Source organism: Chroicocephalus ridibundus, chromosome 5 (genome assembly GCF_963924245.1).
Source record: "Chroicocephalus ridibundus chromosome 5, bChrRid1.1, whole genome shotgun sequence".
Classification (NCBI taxonomy): domain Eukaryota; kingdom Metazoa; phylum Chordata; class Aves; order Charadriiformes; family Laridae; genus Chroicocephalus; species Chroicocephalus ridibundus.
Window position 1 is genome coordinate 45,394,862 of NC_086288.1, and position 15,686 is coordinate 45,410,547.

The 15,686-nt window shown below is 48.9% G+C and overlaps 1 protein-coding gene across 5 annotated transcripts in view; it reads right to left on the minus strand.

The window, feature by feature from the left end:
- Window positions 1–15,686, minus strand: part of RNF24 (ring finger protein 24) — a 32,298-nt gene that overhangs the window by 2,155 nt on the left and 14,457 nt on the right. For 4 of the 5 annotated variants that reach the window (XM_063336423.1, XM_063336424.1, XM_063336420.1 and 1 more), the window contains 4 exons: window positions 11,737–11,886; window positions 5,120–5,162; window positions 4,084–4,125; window positions 1,016–1,095 (listed from right to left, as the gene is read on the minus strand). In XM_063336423.1, coding sequence (XP_063192493.1) covers window positions 1,016–1,095; window positions 4,084–4,125; window positions 5,120–5,162; window positions 11,737–11,879 — 308 coding nt within the window. In that variant the 5' untranslated portion in view covers window positions 11,880–11,886. Of the gene's footprint in view, window positions 1–1,015; window positions 1,096–4,083; window positions 4,126–5,119; window positions 5,163–11,736; window positions 11,887–13,505; window positions 14,767–15,686 lie in introns of those variants that run through there. The other variant, XM_063336422.1, reaches the window with a different exon arrangement.

The following is a 15,686-nucleotide window of genomic DNA, read 5'->3' on the forward strand; positions in this document are numbered from 1 at the left end:
GGGTTGGAAGGGACCTTAAAGATCATCAGTTCCAACCCCCCTGCCATGGGCAGGGACACCTCCCACTAGACCGGGCTGCTCAAAGGCCCATCCAGCCTGGCACTTCCAGGGATTGGGCATCCACAACTTCTCTGGGCAACCTGTTCCGGTGTCTCACCATCCTCAGAATAAAAAATTTCTTCCTAACATCTCACTTAAATCTCCCCTCTTTCAGTTTAAAACCGTTATCCCTCACCCTATAAAGATCCCTGATAAAGAGTCCCTACACAAAAATATATAAAATACATATATACACAAAAAGGTATACAGGAATATATACATTTTATAAATGTATTTTTTATATTTTATAAATATATAAAATGTATACCTACATCATACATATATAATGTATATCTTTTATACCTACAAAATTCAGTGTTTTTATAACAAAAAAAAATTGTAAAAAAAAAAAAATTAATATTTATGCATACACATTTTTCACAGAATCTTAGACTGTCCTGAGTTGGAAAGGACCCATGAGGATCACGGAGGCCAACTTCGGACTCAGCACAGGGCAAGCTACACGTTAAATCCCTTATCCAAGAGCAATGTCCAAATGCGTCTTGAATATCAACAGGCTTCGGGCTGTGACCACTTCCCTGGGGCGCTTGTTCCAGTGGTTCTGCATATATATTTTATAAATTATCTAAATTATGCATATATATGTGTAAATATATATATATATATACACACACACACAAATGTACATACACATTTTGGAATAGGTAAAGTCTGTATGTATAAAAAGGGAAGTGGTTTTGCCAGCTCAAGAGTGGACCTTTGCTGCCCCAAATGCTCAAATTCATTTGATAAGGGGCTTTTGCTGCAACTCCCCTCCTTCTCCTGGAATTAGGGTGGGAAGGAACCCTGGGCGAGGAGCAGCGGCACCAGCAGACCTCACGCCAAGAGCCTCCCCGGGGCTCACCGGGCAGGATTCGGGGCAGCCTAGCTTCAGTCTCCCGTTCCCTGCACTTACTTTCTGTGGAAGGCATGTTTACAGGGACAGATCCCCAGCTCATCCTTGGGCTTGAACTCCTCCAAGCAAACAGCGCAGATCTGAAAGACAGGAGAGGCACCGAGAGAAGGCAGTCAGCTGCTGGGAAGCAAAAAAAAAAAGAACACAAACCAACGAAGACACAAACCCCAACCGCCTCCCTCTAAGCGATGCCCTCAGCCAGTTTCCTTCCATCTTCTCCCCAGTGCCTGCCTCGCCCCTGCCTTTGGCTGGGGGAAAAAAAGGGCAATTTGGCTTCTGAAGCCAGCGAGAATACACTAGGAGTGGGGAGAGAAATACCTCCCCGTACCAAAGGGAAAGCAAACTCCTCTTTTGCTATAAACCCTCTGTTTTGACCAAGAAGCTGCTTTTTTTTTTTTGACCCTGTGCTGCAGAAGAAACATTTGGGAGGTTTCTGCATCACAGAGGGGTGAAACTGCCCCCCTAAAGCCCTCCCAGATTTTGCTGCTCAGGCTTTGGGATCGCAGGCCAAGGCTCGGATCTCCCTTTCCTGGTGGAGGGGTCCTGGAACTTTCCTGGAGCAGCAGCCACAAGGCTGGGATGTGTTTTGACGTGCCAGGAGGCTTTAGGTGCAGGGGGATGGGTCCATGCTGCTGCTTGGTCCCTGGGACCGAGCTGCATCCACAGGGATAATTCTGGAAAGAGGAAAAGGCAAAGATTGCATCTCTGCCCTGGGGATGGGATAGTTGGCGGCTGTTTTCCTGGAGGGCAAGATACCCAGACGAAATCTCCTTCCCCCATGCTGACGGTTTTTCCTGACTCATTTTAGATATTCCTGGGGATTTTGGATGTTCCCAGCTGGTTTTCTCAGCTCCCCTCCCCTGCCTCCCTTGGCCAGGAGTCTCTGTCAGTCCAAAAAAAGGGCCAGCCCTGCTGCCAAAAGCCCTCGGGACAAGGCAGGCGGCTGGCAAGCACCACAGGAGGCTCCCGGCTTTCCCGGGAATGCGGCGCCCGTCGATACTTTCCAGTCACCCAAAGCTCATTGGAGACTTTTTTATTGGACAAGCAAATGTTGGCGTAGTTGCTCAGGCCAGCCCCCGAGGAATACACACATCTTGAGCCCCATGAAAAGCCTGGGAGAGGTGGCGTGATGGAAAAAAGGGGAAAAACAAATCCAGAAACATGGGGCTGAAGAGCTCGGCAGGGACTTTCCCCTCTGGAAGGCTCCGGGCAAGCCCTGGCAGCCGCTCTGTGATGTTGCAAAATTCCCCCCGTGCTCTGCTTTCCAGAACCGCTTACTGTAAATACCACAATCCAAATGCCCAAAAAGGGATACTTTAGAAGGAGCTGGAGGAAAACCCTTCCAGGCATTCCCAAATCCCAGGGAAGAGCTCAAGCTGTTCTATCCCCTTCCCCACAGACCCCTCGTCCTTCCCAAGAGTTTGGGCTGGGAGAGCTGCGGAGAGCTGGGAACAGAGGTGATGGAGGAAGAGGAGGACAGAGGGTTATTGCGGCTGTTTCTGGCTCTGGCGCAATCCCAAATCCCTCCTGCAACGAGCTTCTCAACCCGGGAAGTGCTTTTAAGTCTGCGTGCCGGCAAAACCCCCCACTAAAAGTCAATTTCATGCGAGCGAATCAGAAATAGGAGCCTCAAGCAGGGACTGCTCCATCCCTTCACTGCTCTCCTGCCCTTGGGATTTAGGCTGCAGGGAGCAGAGGGTGAGGATGAAACGTGGGATGGGTTCTTGTTGCTCAGCTCGGAGAATTAAAAAAAATAAAAGCAGTTTATAAACAAATGGAGCTGGTATTTAACAGACGAGTGGACTCGTGTCCGGGATGCGGGTGGGCATTTTTGTTGTCATGAGGGGAAATAAATCCAGCCTGTGTTTGAAGCAGGGTTCAAGCAGATTCCTGCTCAACTTCAGCATGAAAAATGGTCTGTAAATAGGGACACTCAGCCCCAAAACAGCCTGGAAACCTGTAGAGAACAAGTAATGGGTTTTGAACCTGAAGGGGCAGGTAGGCAGAGGTGGATTAGAGTAACATCGTTACTCTGAGCCGTGTTTCAGCCGTCTCTTAACCCGTTAACGCAGAGGGACCCAGCAAGGACCCACTTCTGCGCCCACAACGTGGGGACGGGGCAGGCGCTGGCACAACTCCCTCCACAAAGTTTAAAAGCAAATTTGGCCAGGGTTTTGCTTTTTGGCTGCCGCGGGCTCTGCCGCCCTCCTGAATTCAAAGAGGAAACCTCCGTGTTTTGGGGCCCGGAAAAAGGGGGTTTAATTCTTAACACATCCAAGCAGACACCCCTTGCCCGCCTCTTCCAGCCAGCTCTTCTCGGAGAGGCACGAGTGTGAGGGGCAGAAGCCTGGGGAGCGTGTTTATCTTTGATTTCAATTAAATCCCAGCAGAGTTTACTCTGCCGGAGTAACGCGGGCAGCGAGATGTGCTGGATATCGTCATGCTCTGATGGTGGCAAGGCTGAGCGGGGCTGGAGGTGACGTAACCGTCAAGGGACACTGTTTCATACACAGCCCAGCCTGCCTCTGCTTCCCCTTTTATCCACAGCTTTTTATCACAGTGATAATAATAATTCAGTAAAAAATAAAAACAATAATGCAGTAAATAATAATACAATAAATAATAAATGCAAATAATGCTAATGCTAATAATAATAAATAATAATAATGATGGAGTAAAAGCTAAAGGGGACCCACAAGGAGGAGGGAGGTGGTTTAATCCAGACCCCCTTTGCAGATGTGCTTTTACTGGCTGCTTTAACGAGCAATTAGACTTTCTGAAAGCGAAAAGCAGTGTCGGGGAGAGACGGAGCTGCCGGCGCAGCTGTTAACCTGCCCAGTCCACATTCCCTGTAATGGGGTAAGAGGCTGCAGAGCAAACCCCGCTGCCGGCAGCAAACGGGCAGCAGTGCCATCATATCCAGCTGTGTGTTTTGCTCCTAAAGGAGTTAAATTTGAGTTTTTGCATCCTCCTACCTGTGCCAGCCTTTGCCTGTCCCCCATCCCATCCCCCCAGCTCAAGGAAGAGGAAGGTGAGGGAGTCTTTGCCTCTACCGGGGTTCTACTCACCTCATGTAGGTTCAGCTCCTTCACCTTTTCTTTGAGTATAACCTGTAAGACAGAGGGCCCGGGGTGAGGACGCAGCTTCTGCCATGAGCACTTGCAGCAAAAATCTCCCTAAGGAGAGATCCCATTCAGAGGCCCAGTAGAACTAGAAACCCCCAATAAACCCAGCACAGACAGGGAACGCATCAGGCCTTCACCCCTGCGCAGGAACAGGAGGAAGGCAGCGCTGATACAGTTATAACCACTAACAGGATGACCAAATCCACAAGGTCTCCTCCCGAATTTAAACCTCCTGGTCTCCCACACTCTGCAACAAGCTCCTGCATGGATGTCTGCCACTTCGTTTTCACTGCGTCCAGGCTAAACACCTGGAGAGAGCTATAAATCCAGGACGACCACCTGTTATCATATCGTATCAGCCAAACTCCACCCAGTTCCCTGCTCAAACAACAGATCAGAAGCAAAAAAGTTACACAAGCCCCAGAAAAAAACAGGATGTTGAAGCAGCAACCTGACACCGACCTCTTGGCTATGTTTATTTTAACACGGGCACTGGCACATGCAGAAAACAGCAGGGTTTGCCAAGGTGACATGGAGGTGGTCCCTACGAGAGGTCCCTATGAGAGCCCCATGGCTGCAGGTGGTTTGGAGCAGCCGGGTCCAACCCGGGGAGCAGATCTGGACCCCACAAAACATCATTTGATTGCTGGGGAAGCAATGGCATTACTGCTCACTAGCAGAAAATAAGGTGAGGGTTTGGAGAGGCTGCCCAGTTGAGGTGCTCCAGGGGTGGAGATGTCCCCACTGTTCAGTGAACTCATCTGAAAATGCAGAGACCTGCAGACTAACAGGTGAGAGATGCTCCTGGGGTGCCCAGCTGTCAGAAAAAAAAAATTAAATCAGCAGGGATAGAGGTTTGCCCAGGCATTACAACTTCTCTTTGAAGACCAAAAACCTCCCAAGGAGAACACCACCACTACGGAAACCTGCAGGAGTGGCTACTCTGATGAAGATGACAACTTACTGTGTATCACCTCACCTGTTTGTAGGCGTAAAGCTCTTTGTGTGCTTGATGCCTGAGCCTGCAATCGAAACAGGGAGAAATGTGAATACAGGCCAAAATGCCAGTCTTGCTGTAATACCCCAAACATTTCATTTCCCTCCTTTCCAGATTTAATTTTTTTTTTTTTTTTTTTTTTTTTTTTTTTTTTAAGTTTTTCATTTCAGAAACAAGAATGGCCACACAGAACAACACATTTAAGCAACAGCCAGCTTTCCCTGTAGCTGGGGAGGCAACATCTCCATCCAGAAGCGCATGACTTCCTTCCATTTTCTTCTTTTGACCTCCCTAATTTTCCACACAGACATCACCTGCACTGTTAAGACCAGCAAAAGCTGTCGAGTTAATCAGGAGCTGCCATAAATACCCCCAGTTTCCAACCACTTCTGCTGCCAACAATTTTTAGACTGGATGTGGGACCTTCTTCCAAGCGATGGGTATTCAGACCCAGGGAAAGCTCTGCTCCTGCTCAAGTGGGGATGGGGAAGGAGACCTCCCTGCTCAGAGGTTTCACAGCAAAGCCCCCATCGCTTAGGCAACGCCGAGTTCCTCAAATACAGCTTTATCTTCAGTTATAATATCAATTGTGCTGCTTCTGCCTCCCAAACTCTCAGAAAGAAGCATTCAAGAAGAGGTCATCCACCTGGTTAAGCAAGTAGAGGATGACTATTTATCCGAAGATGACACTGGAGCAGAAAGCTTTGGAAGAGAAGCAATGGCATGTCTTCCATCTCTCACCTCCTATCACAGGGGGCAATTTAATAACCAGAGAGATAACGAGCTGCCAAAAACCACAGAAAAATGAACCTTTATCTTGGGATTTTGGGTTGTTTTTTTTTTTAATCAGGAGAGCAGATGGGGGTGTGACACGTTAAAGCACGGGGTGACAAGCCCACACGATGACCCAGGGCACCCCCTGCCCCAGGGAAGGAGCCAGGGCCAGAGCCAACACCATGGTGGAGCAAAATCAGAATTATAAACTGCATAAGTTGCTTCCCCCAACCTACCTTTCGAAGCACTGTGCTCAGCACAATTTTGGGGTTTTTTTGGATTTTTTCCCCAGTAGCCCATTCCTGGATGAAATCAAGTGATGGAGATAGAGGGGATGGAGCTATTCCAAAAACTCCTGCCGCAGTGGGAAGCCCAGCTGGTGGCAGCAGGAATTTGAGACCACAAGCAAAGGGCCAGTCCCATCCCCTCCCTCTCCAGCCTCCCCTCTCCAGGAGGCACAGGTGAGACCATTTGTCCCCATTACTGGGGACCAGGTGAAACAGCAAACACAAAAGCACATCACATCTCTCCATAGTTTTCAGTTCAAACTATTATTAATAAAACACCTTCCCGCAGCAGAAGAAGCAGCAGCCCATTTTCCACAGCCCCGCAGAGCGCTTGCAGGCACCAGCTGGCCAGAGAAGCTCATTATGCTCCTGCAATAAATCCGTTTTTTAAAAAAATAATGAATATTGCTTCTCATTACAAGACATGGCGTTTAGTGAAATGCTCTGAAAACTCAAGAGGGAAGTCATCAAGGCTAAAGACTTGGCCAAGGACTTTAACAAGATGTCAGAGTACGTCTGCAGGGCTTGAACAGCCATAGGAATATTTTCCCCAGCCAGCCTCAAGTGTGATTTCAGATGGGAAACCCCCTTGCCTGTAATTTCACTTCTCCAAAAATATTCTGGGGGCTGTCTCAAACCCCGTCTGTTTCACCCTGAGCTCACACAGGCTTTCTGATCCCACAAGACTGAAGTGGGTAAGTTATAAAAACAGGATGTAAAACTATATCCCTGTGCTTTTTACTCAAAAACACCACCCCCCCCCCACACACACACAATGTTGTGGGCCTTAGAAGTTGAGGAACAGGTAAAAATGCACTTTAATGCTGCAGAGAGAGCTTGGAGCTGGAGTAAGTCAGCTCATGAGCCCTGAATTTAGCGGGGAGCCATCCCTCCTCCTCTAATGATGCTGCCTGGCAGGGAACCTGCCTGCAGAATCACGGATAAAATTGCAGCACGCAGGAAGGAGAAGGCTGGGGTCGCATCCCTCCGCCAACAACCCCAAGCAGAAACACGAGGAGAAGATGCATGAACAATAGAGAAAACAGGATGAAACCGGCCTGATCTGCAGGGATCCCGGCGACTGGGAAACCGGTTATGAAACACAGATGGGGCAAAGCAAGATGGGTGGCTGGAGACCGCATACAAGGGGAGAAATTCTTCCAGCATGGGAAAAAGCATCTGTCTCATGGAGCACCAAGCAGCCGCTGAAGCTTTGGCTCTGATGAGCCAAAGCCAACAGAGGGAAGGTGTCACGCAGAACAAGCCCAAGCATCTGCGGACACGGTGGTGGCATCTGGACCAGCGATGGGGAAAAGGTGACCACCTGGCCACGGATCCCTGCAACTCTGTGCTGCTCGAGGAGCATGGATGCTCAACAGCATGGGTTGGTGCTGAGCTATATGGCGAGACTGCCAAAAAAAAAACCCAAAACCTCCCTGAAGGTTATGGGGAACGGCACGAGCACATCTGGTCCCTAAGCGTGCGAGCTCCGTCTGCTCCTCTGCGCTTTCCTTTCAAAGCCAGGATCCTGGGCCAGATGGATCCTGGTCGGACTTAGCGCAGCTGTCGTAACGAGACCCCGGATCCTGGCAAGCATTATTCCCCGTCAGACACAGGGCTTCATCCATCTCGTGTCAAGAGCTGTGACTCCGGAGGAATTTCTGGCAGATGGCTGATTTAGATAAGGGACCACACAGCGTCTTAAAAGCCAGTGTGTGGCAGGAGACCATACGTGCACGCACGCCGTCACCCATCTCTGAATTTAATAAATGCTTCTCATGGATTTTGCGATCTCTTCCCAAGCTTTTCACACCTCCCAAAGGAAAGGGAGCACCCCGTTTCTCTGGGTGACTGTGAATCATCTGTAGCAAGTGAATGATTAGGGGAATAAAATGCAAAAGAAACAACTTTTTGTAGGTTTACCTCCAAGATCTGCTTATTATCTTACTTTGGAAGAGAAAGAGTAGAAAGGCACCAGTGCTGGCTCTTCTCATCATCACTGCATTGCTCTGCCCAGCCCAGCCGGGCTCCCTGGGGTCTCCAAACCCAATCACTGTGTTTGATCCTGGCAGGTTTGAACGCAGAAGGAAAGAGCCCTATAAAAAAGGGCTTTTTAAGAACTATGTACTCTGTGCCTCCTGTAGCTACTCTAGTCTGGGCAGAGATGAGCCCCACACAACCCACCGCAAAGCGCGGGTAGAGAGGATGTGGCAGCATCTACCCAGGGCGAGCACGCGTGCCATTCAAATGCTCGGAAAGTACAGCGTCACTCCATTCAGCATCCTTCTGAACTGGGTTTTAGGGGACAAAAGGCAAAATGAGGTGATTACTTTCATTAATTCAGCAGAGATCAGACACAAACAGCTGCCTGCAAAATTTAATTTCCTTTTTCTTCCCTTTCTTTTTCCCCCCACTTTTTCCAAGCAGAGGCAGCAGTTGTGAGGGTGGGACCCATGCTTTGTACCAGAGTGGTTTGTAGAGGCAGAAGAGCTCAAGATTTGCCTGGACTGCACACAGATGATGGTGTTGATCTTTGCTTTTGTCTCAAAATTCCTATGGGACTCCCTTTTGAGCCAATCCGATTAAAAACATCACTTCTTCCTCCCGTTGGAGCAGAGGAATACAGCACACTCTGTATTGACACAGTTGCAAAGTGCAGCCCACGTGCCCCCCTCCCAGGCACATCCTTTATTTAATGCTGTCAGCTCTGCGATTAGGGGTAAATACACCAGATATTGGCTCTTCCATGCTCCGGATGCCTCCCCAGCCGGGGATGCAGAGGAGGGCTGCACGGAATGCTCTGATCTGGAGCAGGTGATGAGAACCAGGGCTCGGAGGACCGTGTCACGAGCTTTGCTTGTTATTTGCCAAATATTTGGAGCTATGTGAGTCATGAGAGAGGAGGGAGAGGGAGAAGATGGGCTGTGTTGCCTCTGCACCTAAGCAGGGCCTGGGGAAAGTCACCAGCCACTGTTACCTGCAAATAACCCCCGTGGGTGCAAGAGGAGCCCTGGAGCTCCTGAGGGGACTGTCCTTGCCCACAACCCTCTGCCCTGGGTTAGTTTCTCTGCGACGACATGGTGTGATCCCTGCTGCATCTGCTTGTTAAATTAACACCTCTCTTTTATACTGCCTCCAGATGCAACTCCATATTAAAGCCACGCATCTCATTGCAGAAGGGGTCTGGAATGCATGGGGTAATCCAGGAGTTTTTAGCAGCTGGTTCGGGAGGTGGGAAAATTAAATTTAAATTCAATATCTTACTTTGTATACCAAATCCTCCTGCCTCAGGGCTACAGGTATTTGCTTGCTATACAGCCAGGGACCAGCAATGCTTTGGCGTTAAATGGCATGGAAGGGGAGAAACATGGCAAACCCTTCCCAATCATTTGTGATGCTCCTTGCTTACAGGCACATGGTCCTTATCCCACTGTCCATCTACAAGGCTTTACAAACCACGATAAAGTTCAACCTTTGCTACCCCACACAAACTGAGATCACACAGCAATTTCAAAGGAGGCGGATGCTCCTGGGGCACATCGGCACAGCTAAAACCTGTGGCACAGTGAAACCCTCCAAAACAGGGGCTGGAGGATTCTTGTTTGGCTCTGTTTTGCCAATAATAGAGCTGGGGGCGGTGGTGTGAAGAGCAATTCATAGAGTCTCTACAGAGTTTAGGGCTATAAAGGGATCATTAGATGATCTAATCCAACCTCCCATCTATCATAGGTCGTTAAATATCACTTTGTTACTCCCGGGAATGGGAGCCAAAACGTCTCATCCAGAAAGGCGCTCTGTCTTGATTTAAAGACATGAAGAGACGAAGGACTTGCCACTTCCCTTGCTGGCTTGTTTCAACGGTTACTCACCCTCTCTCTTACAACATGCCTCCAACTTCTAAATTTAAAGATTTTCTGGCTTGATCTTCCAGACATTACTACTTGTTATTTCTTCTTTGGGGCAGAACACACCCAGCAAGACCCGGTGCCCAGGAAAATACTCTGAAAGTCCAAACACCTCTTCATTTTGCAAGCCAGCCATATAGATTCAAGCTCAATCTGAGCAAAACATGTCCTTGAGCCTTCTGAACACCATTTGTCTACTTTTTTTGCATTCCCTCCCACTGGCCTCTCAGTTAAAATGGGAACACTGGACGCATACACAATATCCCAGCACAGACCTTGTTAACATCAAGCACTGAGATACAAATCACATGGTCAGGAATGACCACTTGATCTGTTTCTGCCACTTCTGTGGAGGTGAGCAGATGTGTTGCACCTTCAAACAACTTTTTCTTGTGCATAATTATGGGCAAAAGTGAAGATCTGATGCCCAGGCAGCCCAAATCACCCCTGGGTAAGCCTGGGTTTGGGCTCACCTGCAAATTTAACAGGCTTTGCTTCATACAGAGTTGAAAATAGGTGTAAATTATCAAATATTTAGAAGGTGATGCTGAAATTTTGCTTCCCTGGTCTACAAAAGCAGGACAAAACATTTTCAACACCCTCTGGATAGAAAGCCAAGTGGGACTGGCTGCTGTGAGCCAGCCAGACGCTGCCTCCGTGGTGCAAGATTACCATGTGTGTGTCTTACAGGCACGAAAGGAGGGGATTCCATAGAGGTACAGCTATCAGGGAGCTGGGGCCATCCAAAAATCCAGAAGGGAGGGAAAGGGGATGGAAAAGCTCTTCTGCAACTTGGCAGGAGAGCTCAGGGTACGCAGGATTTCAGTGGCCACTGCTGGCAGAACAATGCCCTCTGCTCCTGGCCACAGGGAAAGGCACAGCCAGCCCCGCATCCTGGATTATCAGCACAACTTGCCCCCATCACTGCCTTGATTCCCAAGCATCATGCTTTTTCACACCTGCCTCTCGCTTTTCCTCCAGCTGGAAGAGTTCCTCCTCTCAATTAGTAGCCCACCTCTCTCCCCAACGGCCCATAAAATAATTAAAACAAGCCCCAAACTAGAACAACCTTTAACCCTCCTGTCCCGCTCCCCATCGTTCAGATTAACAAATCAACTCTGCATCATTAATCTCTAAACTGCGCTGTTGAATGAGCAATTTGTGTACAATAACGAACGGAGCAGGTATTAAACATTTCTTAAGCACACAGTACGCAAGTTACTCATTAAAGAGAAAACGTGTTGAAACATTAAGCAGAAAGCAGGAACCATAAAACATCCCTTTCCAATCTTTTTGAGAAGCCAACTATGTTTTCATGCCTGTTTGAGCATACACATAAATATATCTCCTATTTTTAAAGTGGATAATGTAGTTGACTTGTGGGACTGTTAACTCCAAGATGTGTTGGGCAGACAGTGTTTGGTACTCACAGTGTTGCTCTGGATTTATTGGCTCTATTAAGGATGAAAGCTGGGCTGAGCATGACAATGAGGGAAAGTTAAACCTCTTCCATGGGCCACATCAGTTCGGCAAGACACAGTGATGCCATCCTTGTTTTGGGATGGAGGGATCAGTGCTGGGCTCAGTCTGAACCAAGGCACCTGTTGAAAGCAGCCAGGGAAAACTCCCTTACCTGATCAAGTAGCAACAGAAGAGCAAACTGAGGATGAAGACAAAGATGGCTGTGCCAAAAACCACGATGTATATGTTGAGAGGCAGGTTCTGGAACCCAATGTTCGGCATCCTGAAACTGTAATGCTGGAAGTCCGAGCTCATGGGTAGGCTGCAGAGACAGGGAGAAAACACAGGGACGTGAGGCTCCTTTGGCAGCATGGGATGGTCTCTCCAATGGTCTCTCCAAAGGCAGGTGGCGGGGAAGGAGAGGGCAGGCAGCAGCGCTGCCTTCTTGCTCCTCGTCCTCCAGGGTGAAGGCATCCTTACTTAAAACAGAGCCCCCAGCTCACTAACCCTGAAAACAAAGCAAGGCTGTAACTGCCAGAGGTAGGATTTTTCTTCTCCCACTGTGAACTTCTCTTCCAGCTATTTTCCCCTCTTCCTTACACACATCATTCTTTAAGTTAAATGCTGCATCAGATGGACAGTGGGGATTTGCATCCAAGCAGCCCCAGCTGCAGCCAGTGCCCCTAAACTCTCATTAATTAGGCCAAAATATTGAAAGCAGCCTGAAAGCCTTGTAGCAAGGAAGGTTTTTCTTCCCTTCCCCTCCTGTGGTTTCCAAGAATGATTCCTCATTCTGTAGAAATCCTCCCTCCAAAACCATCGAGCATGCACACGAACCAGTGCAGGTTCAACATGGTCCCAGCACGTCCCAGGCAGGATGGAAAGGACAAGGACATTCGCATGCCATATGGCAGTGAAACTGGAAATTATAGGGGCCATAAAAGATACTTGTTTTGCCACGTGAGATTCAGGTGGGGTGGTTTAAAAGGATTTTTGCAGGTTTCAGCTTTATTTCTTGGTAGAACCCCACGCTGCTTCCCCCCAGCAAAACCCCGAAGCAACCGCACGCAGCAGCAAAGAGGAAGATGCGACAATTTGGGCTGTCGACGTACCATGTCTCGGACATGTGACCAAAACCTCCCTCCTCTCCGAGAGACCCAATTAAATGACAAGCAGCTGCCTGGGATAACGGCTTTAGCATATGATCTCTCCCATGATTTTAGTTTTATCACATGGGACACTAATATTTTACAATAACCCTCATGGAGTGTTTTTCAGGAGTCAGGCGGAAAAACAGAATGTCTCTGTATCACTGTAAAAAACCCCCCACTGCCATAATGCCACGTTAATACTCAAAACCCTTAACTGAGAAGCACATATTTATTGTTGCTTATTATTATTCCTTTCCATTGTAAACATTCTCCGAGCCATTCACCCTTGAATGATCACAACCGTCTCCGGCCAGGCATAAAGTTCACCCACTCCCAGCTTAGAAAAGGAAGTTAAAAAATATGTCTTGTTTTCTTTTCTGCCCACGGGAGAGGGCTGGACGTGCAATTAAATTGCACAACAAGCAGGGAAATTACCTGAAGTCTGGACACCGTTTCCCAAATAAAATTACTGAGGGATAACAAAACCCTCCCCTGGACCGGGGAGTTTTCAACGCCGCATTTATTGCACGGCTCCCAGTTTTTGCACCGGGTGAGAATACATGACCTGAAGCCAAATATGCCAGGGACCCATGCTCCAAAAATCAAAGCATCCTCTGAATGTCCCACTCCTCCAAGCAGCATCCCCGCTCCTGCATCTCCTCTCCCCCTTGAGACTTGGAGACTCCTTTTTTGCCAACTCCCCCGGGCTTTCCTCTATCCTTCCATCGTATATGCATTGCTCGTATATACATTGCACGGTCCTCGGCTGCTATGCAGGGAGCAGACTCACCTCTCATCCCGGCTGCTTCACCAGCACTAGCCCCTCACCCGCACCCTTCTTGCGCCCCTCGCCAAAGGCAGCATCTCCGCTGGTGCCAAACGCCCGCCCGAGAGCCTCCTCAATCTGTCTGCTTTTGGTTTCCTCAGCTCGATGGAAGTTTCGAGGCGATTTCTGGTAAAGCCTGGATTTGATTAAAGCCTCCAGAGACCAACACGCATGTTCAGAAACTTTCCCGGCCAACGTGGAAATGCTACAAGAGCTCAGGGAGCCGGCACACCCCCCTGCGAGCACTGGTGGGGATGTGATTTTATAGCACAGCAACCACCCAGCAGCTCACACTCCTCCACCAATGCTTGCTCCGCTCAGCCAAGCTGTTTTGCTTTGTAAATAAATTAAAAAAAGCCAAAACCAGCCCCCAAACCTTTGTTCCCAGCTCCAGCAGAGTTAATGCGCAGCTCAGTGTTGCTGTGTAGGGTTGGGTTTGGTTTTCATCTCTGCGCCATTTGCTGGGTCAAAGGGATTTTAGACAGTTCAGGGACTCTCCCCTCGGTCACGCTCGTGTGACAAAAGGATGTTTCGGCTGAAGAATAAGGCTCTGGTTGTCCCCGCTCACCCTCGGGCTTGTATTGATAGTCACTGATGTTGGCCAAAGCATTGGCCAAGGCTAGCTGGCTCCAGCTCCTCAACCACCCAAGAGAAAGTCAAACATCCTCTATCTGTGAAAGCTTCGGGTGATTTTTTGCAAGGAAGGAGAGACGACTCTTAGAGAAGAGGCAACAAAACCAACCAGTACCGGGCTATTATTTTTCTTTCCTTTACAACTCCTTTAACTTGTGACGCTCTTCTTACCGGAGCTGGGGCCTTCGGTTCAGCTCTCCCACCAGGAGATGCCGCAGCAGACAAAAGCAGAGACAGCAGGTAAGGAAGATCCAGGCTGCATTCAGGGCAGCAAATTTCATTGAGCCAGAAAAACTCCTTACAGTTGTGTCCAGCTGGAGACATGCAGCTCTTCCACCAGTTCCCACAACCAGCCACAAACCACCACAGCCCCCGGCAAACAAATGGTCAGTTCCATCCCACCCACAGCATCCTACTCTCTTCTTCCAACGATACCATTTCCCTAATATTTAGCCCCAAAAGGATGGCACTGTTGCAGCCATGACCTACCTGCCAGCCATACCGTGGGGGCTCACCCTCCTGGGGACAACCCTTCGGTCCCCTACAGTGCAAGTCCAGCAAGTTCCACACCAGATTCATCCAGTCCCTGTGTGAAATAACCTTCTCCACATCGGAGCTACCCTGGTCCTCCCTCCCTCCTGCTGCAACAGCTGAGAAACGTTATGTCAAAAAACAGAGGTTAGGGGGGAAAAATAAGTTAGTCTGCACAGTATCCAGGAAACTGTTAACTTTAAAAGACTTCACTGAAATCTGATGATTTTAAGCAGCCAAGCTTTGGGTTTGGGGTTTTTTTTAGGAGAGTGCAGGGGGAGGAGGAACTGTATTTTAATCTGCTTCAGATTTGTGAGAGTGCAGCCAAAAGAAATAAAAAAGGAGCCATAAAGAAGAATGAAAACTTTCTGGTGCTTAACAAAAGCCTCCCTGTTGCTCTCTCCTTGGCTGAGGCATTTTAGCGCAGGCAGATGCCCCTCCTGGGGCACCCACCACCCCCTGGCAGGTCCCTGCAGCCCCTTGGGATGGAGGGCACGAGTTGCTTGGAGAAAAGGAGGTTGGTACCACAGAAACCCTACAGAGGGGAGGATTTCCCCAGGGCTGGATGCGACCACCTCTGCGGCTTAAGGTTATCAGGGAGGGGAGGAAGATGCTGACTCGCTCCTCATCTATAAAATGAACTGCCACGATGGCAGGGATGAAGCTGAGGGAAATTTGGGCAGGCGCCTGCCTGATGCCCCATTTCTGCCGAGGTCTCTGACTGCGACTGGGTCCATCAAGTCTGTATGTCCTCACAGAGCGCGAAATTGCAGAGAGAGTACGGGGAAACATCAAGGGCCGGGAAGGATACCTGTCGGCCAGCAGCACTCAGGACAGAAGAAATAAGTTTGATGAAGAAAGATAAACCTATGGAAAGAGTGAGAAGAAAAAGCCCTGAACCAGGGAAGTCCTAATGAGAGTCTCAAGGGCTGGCTGGAGGAAGATCGTTTCAGTGCACATAAAAAAAAAGTTAACATATAT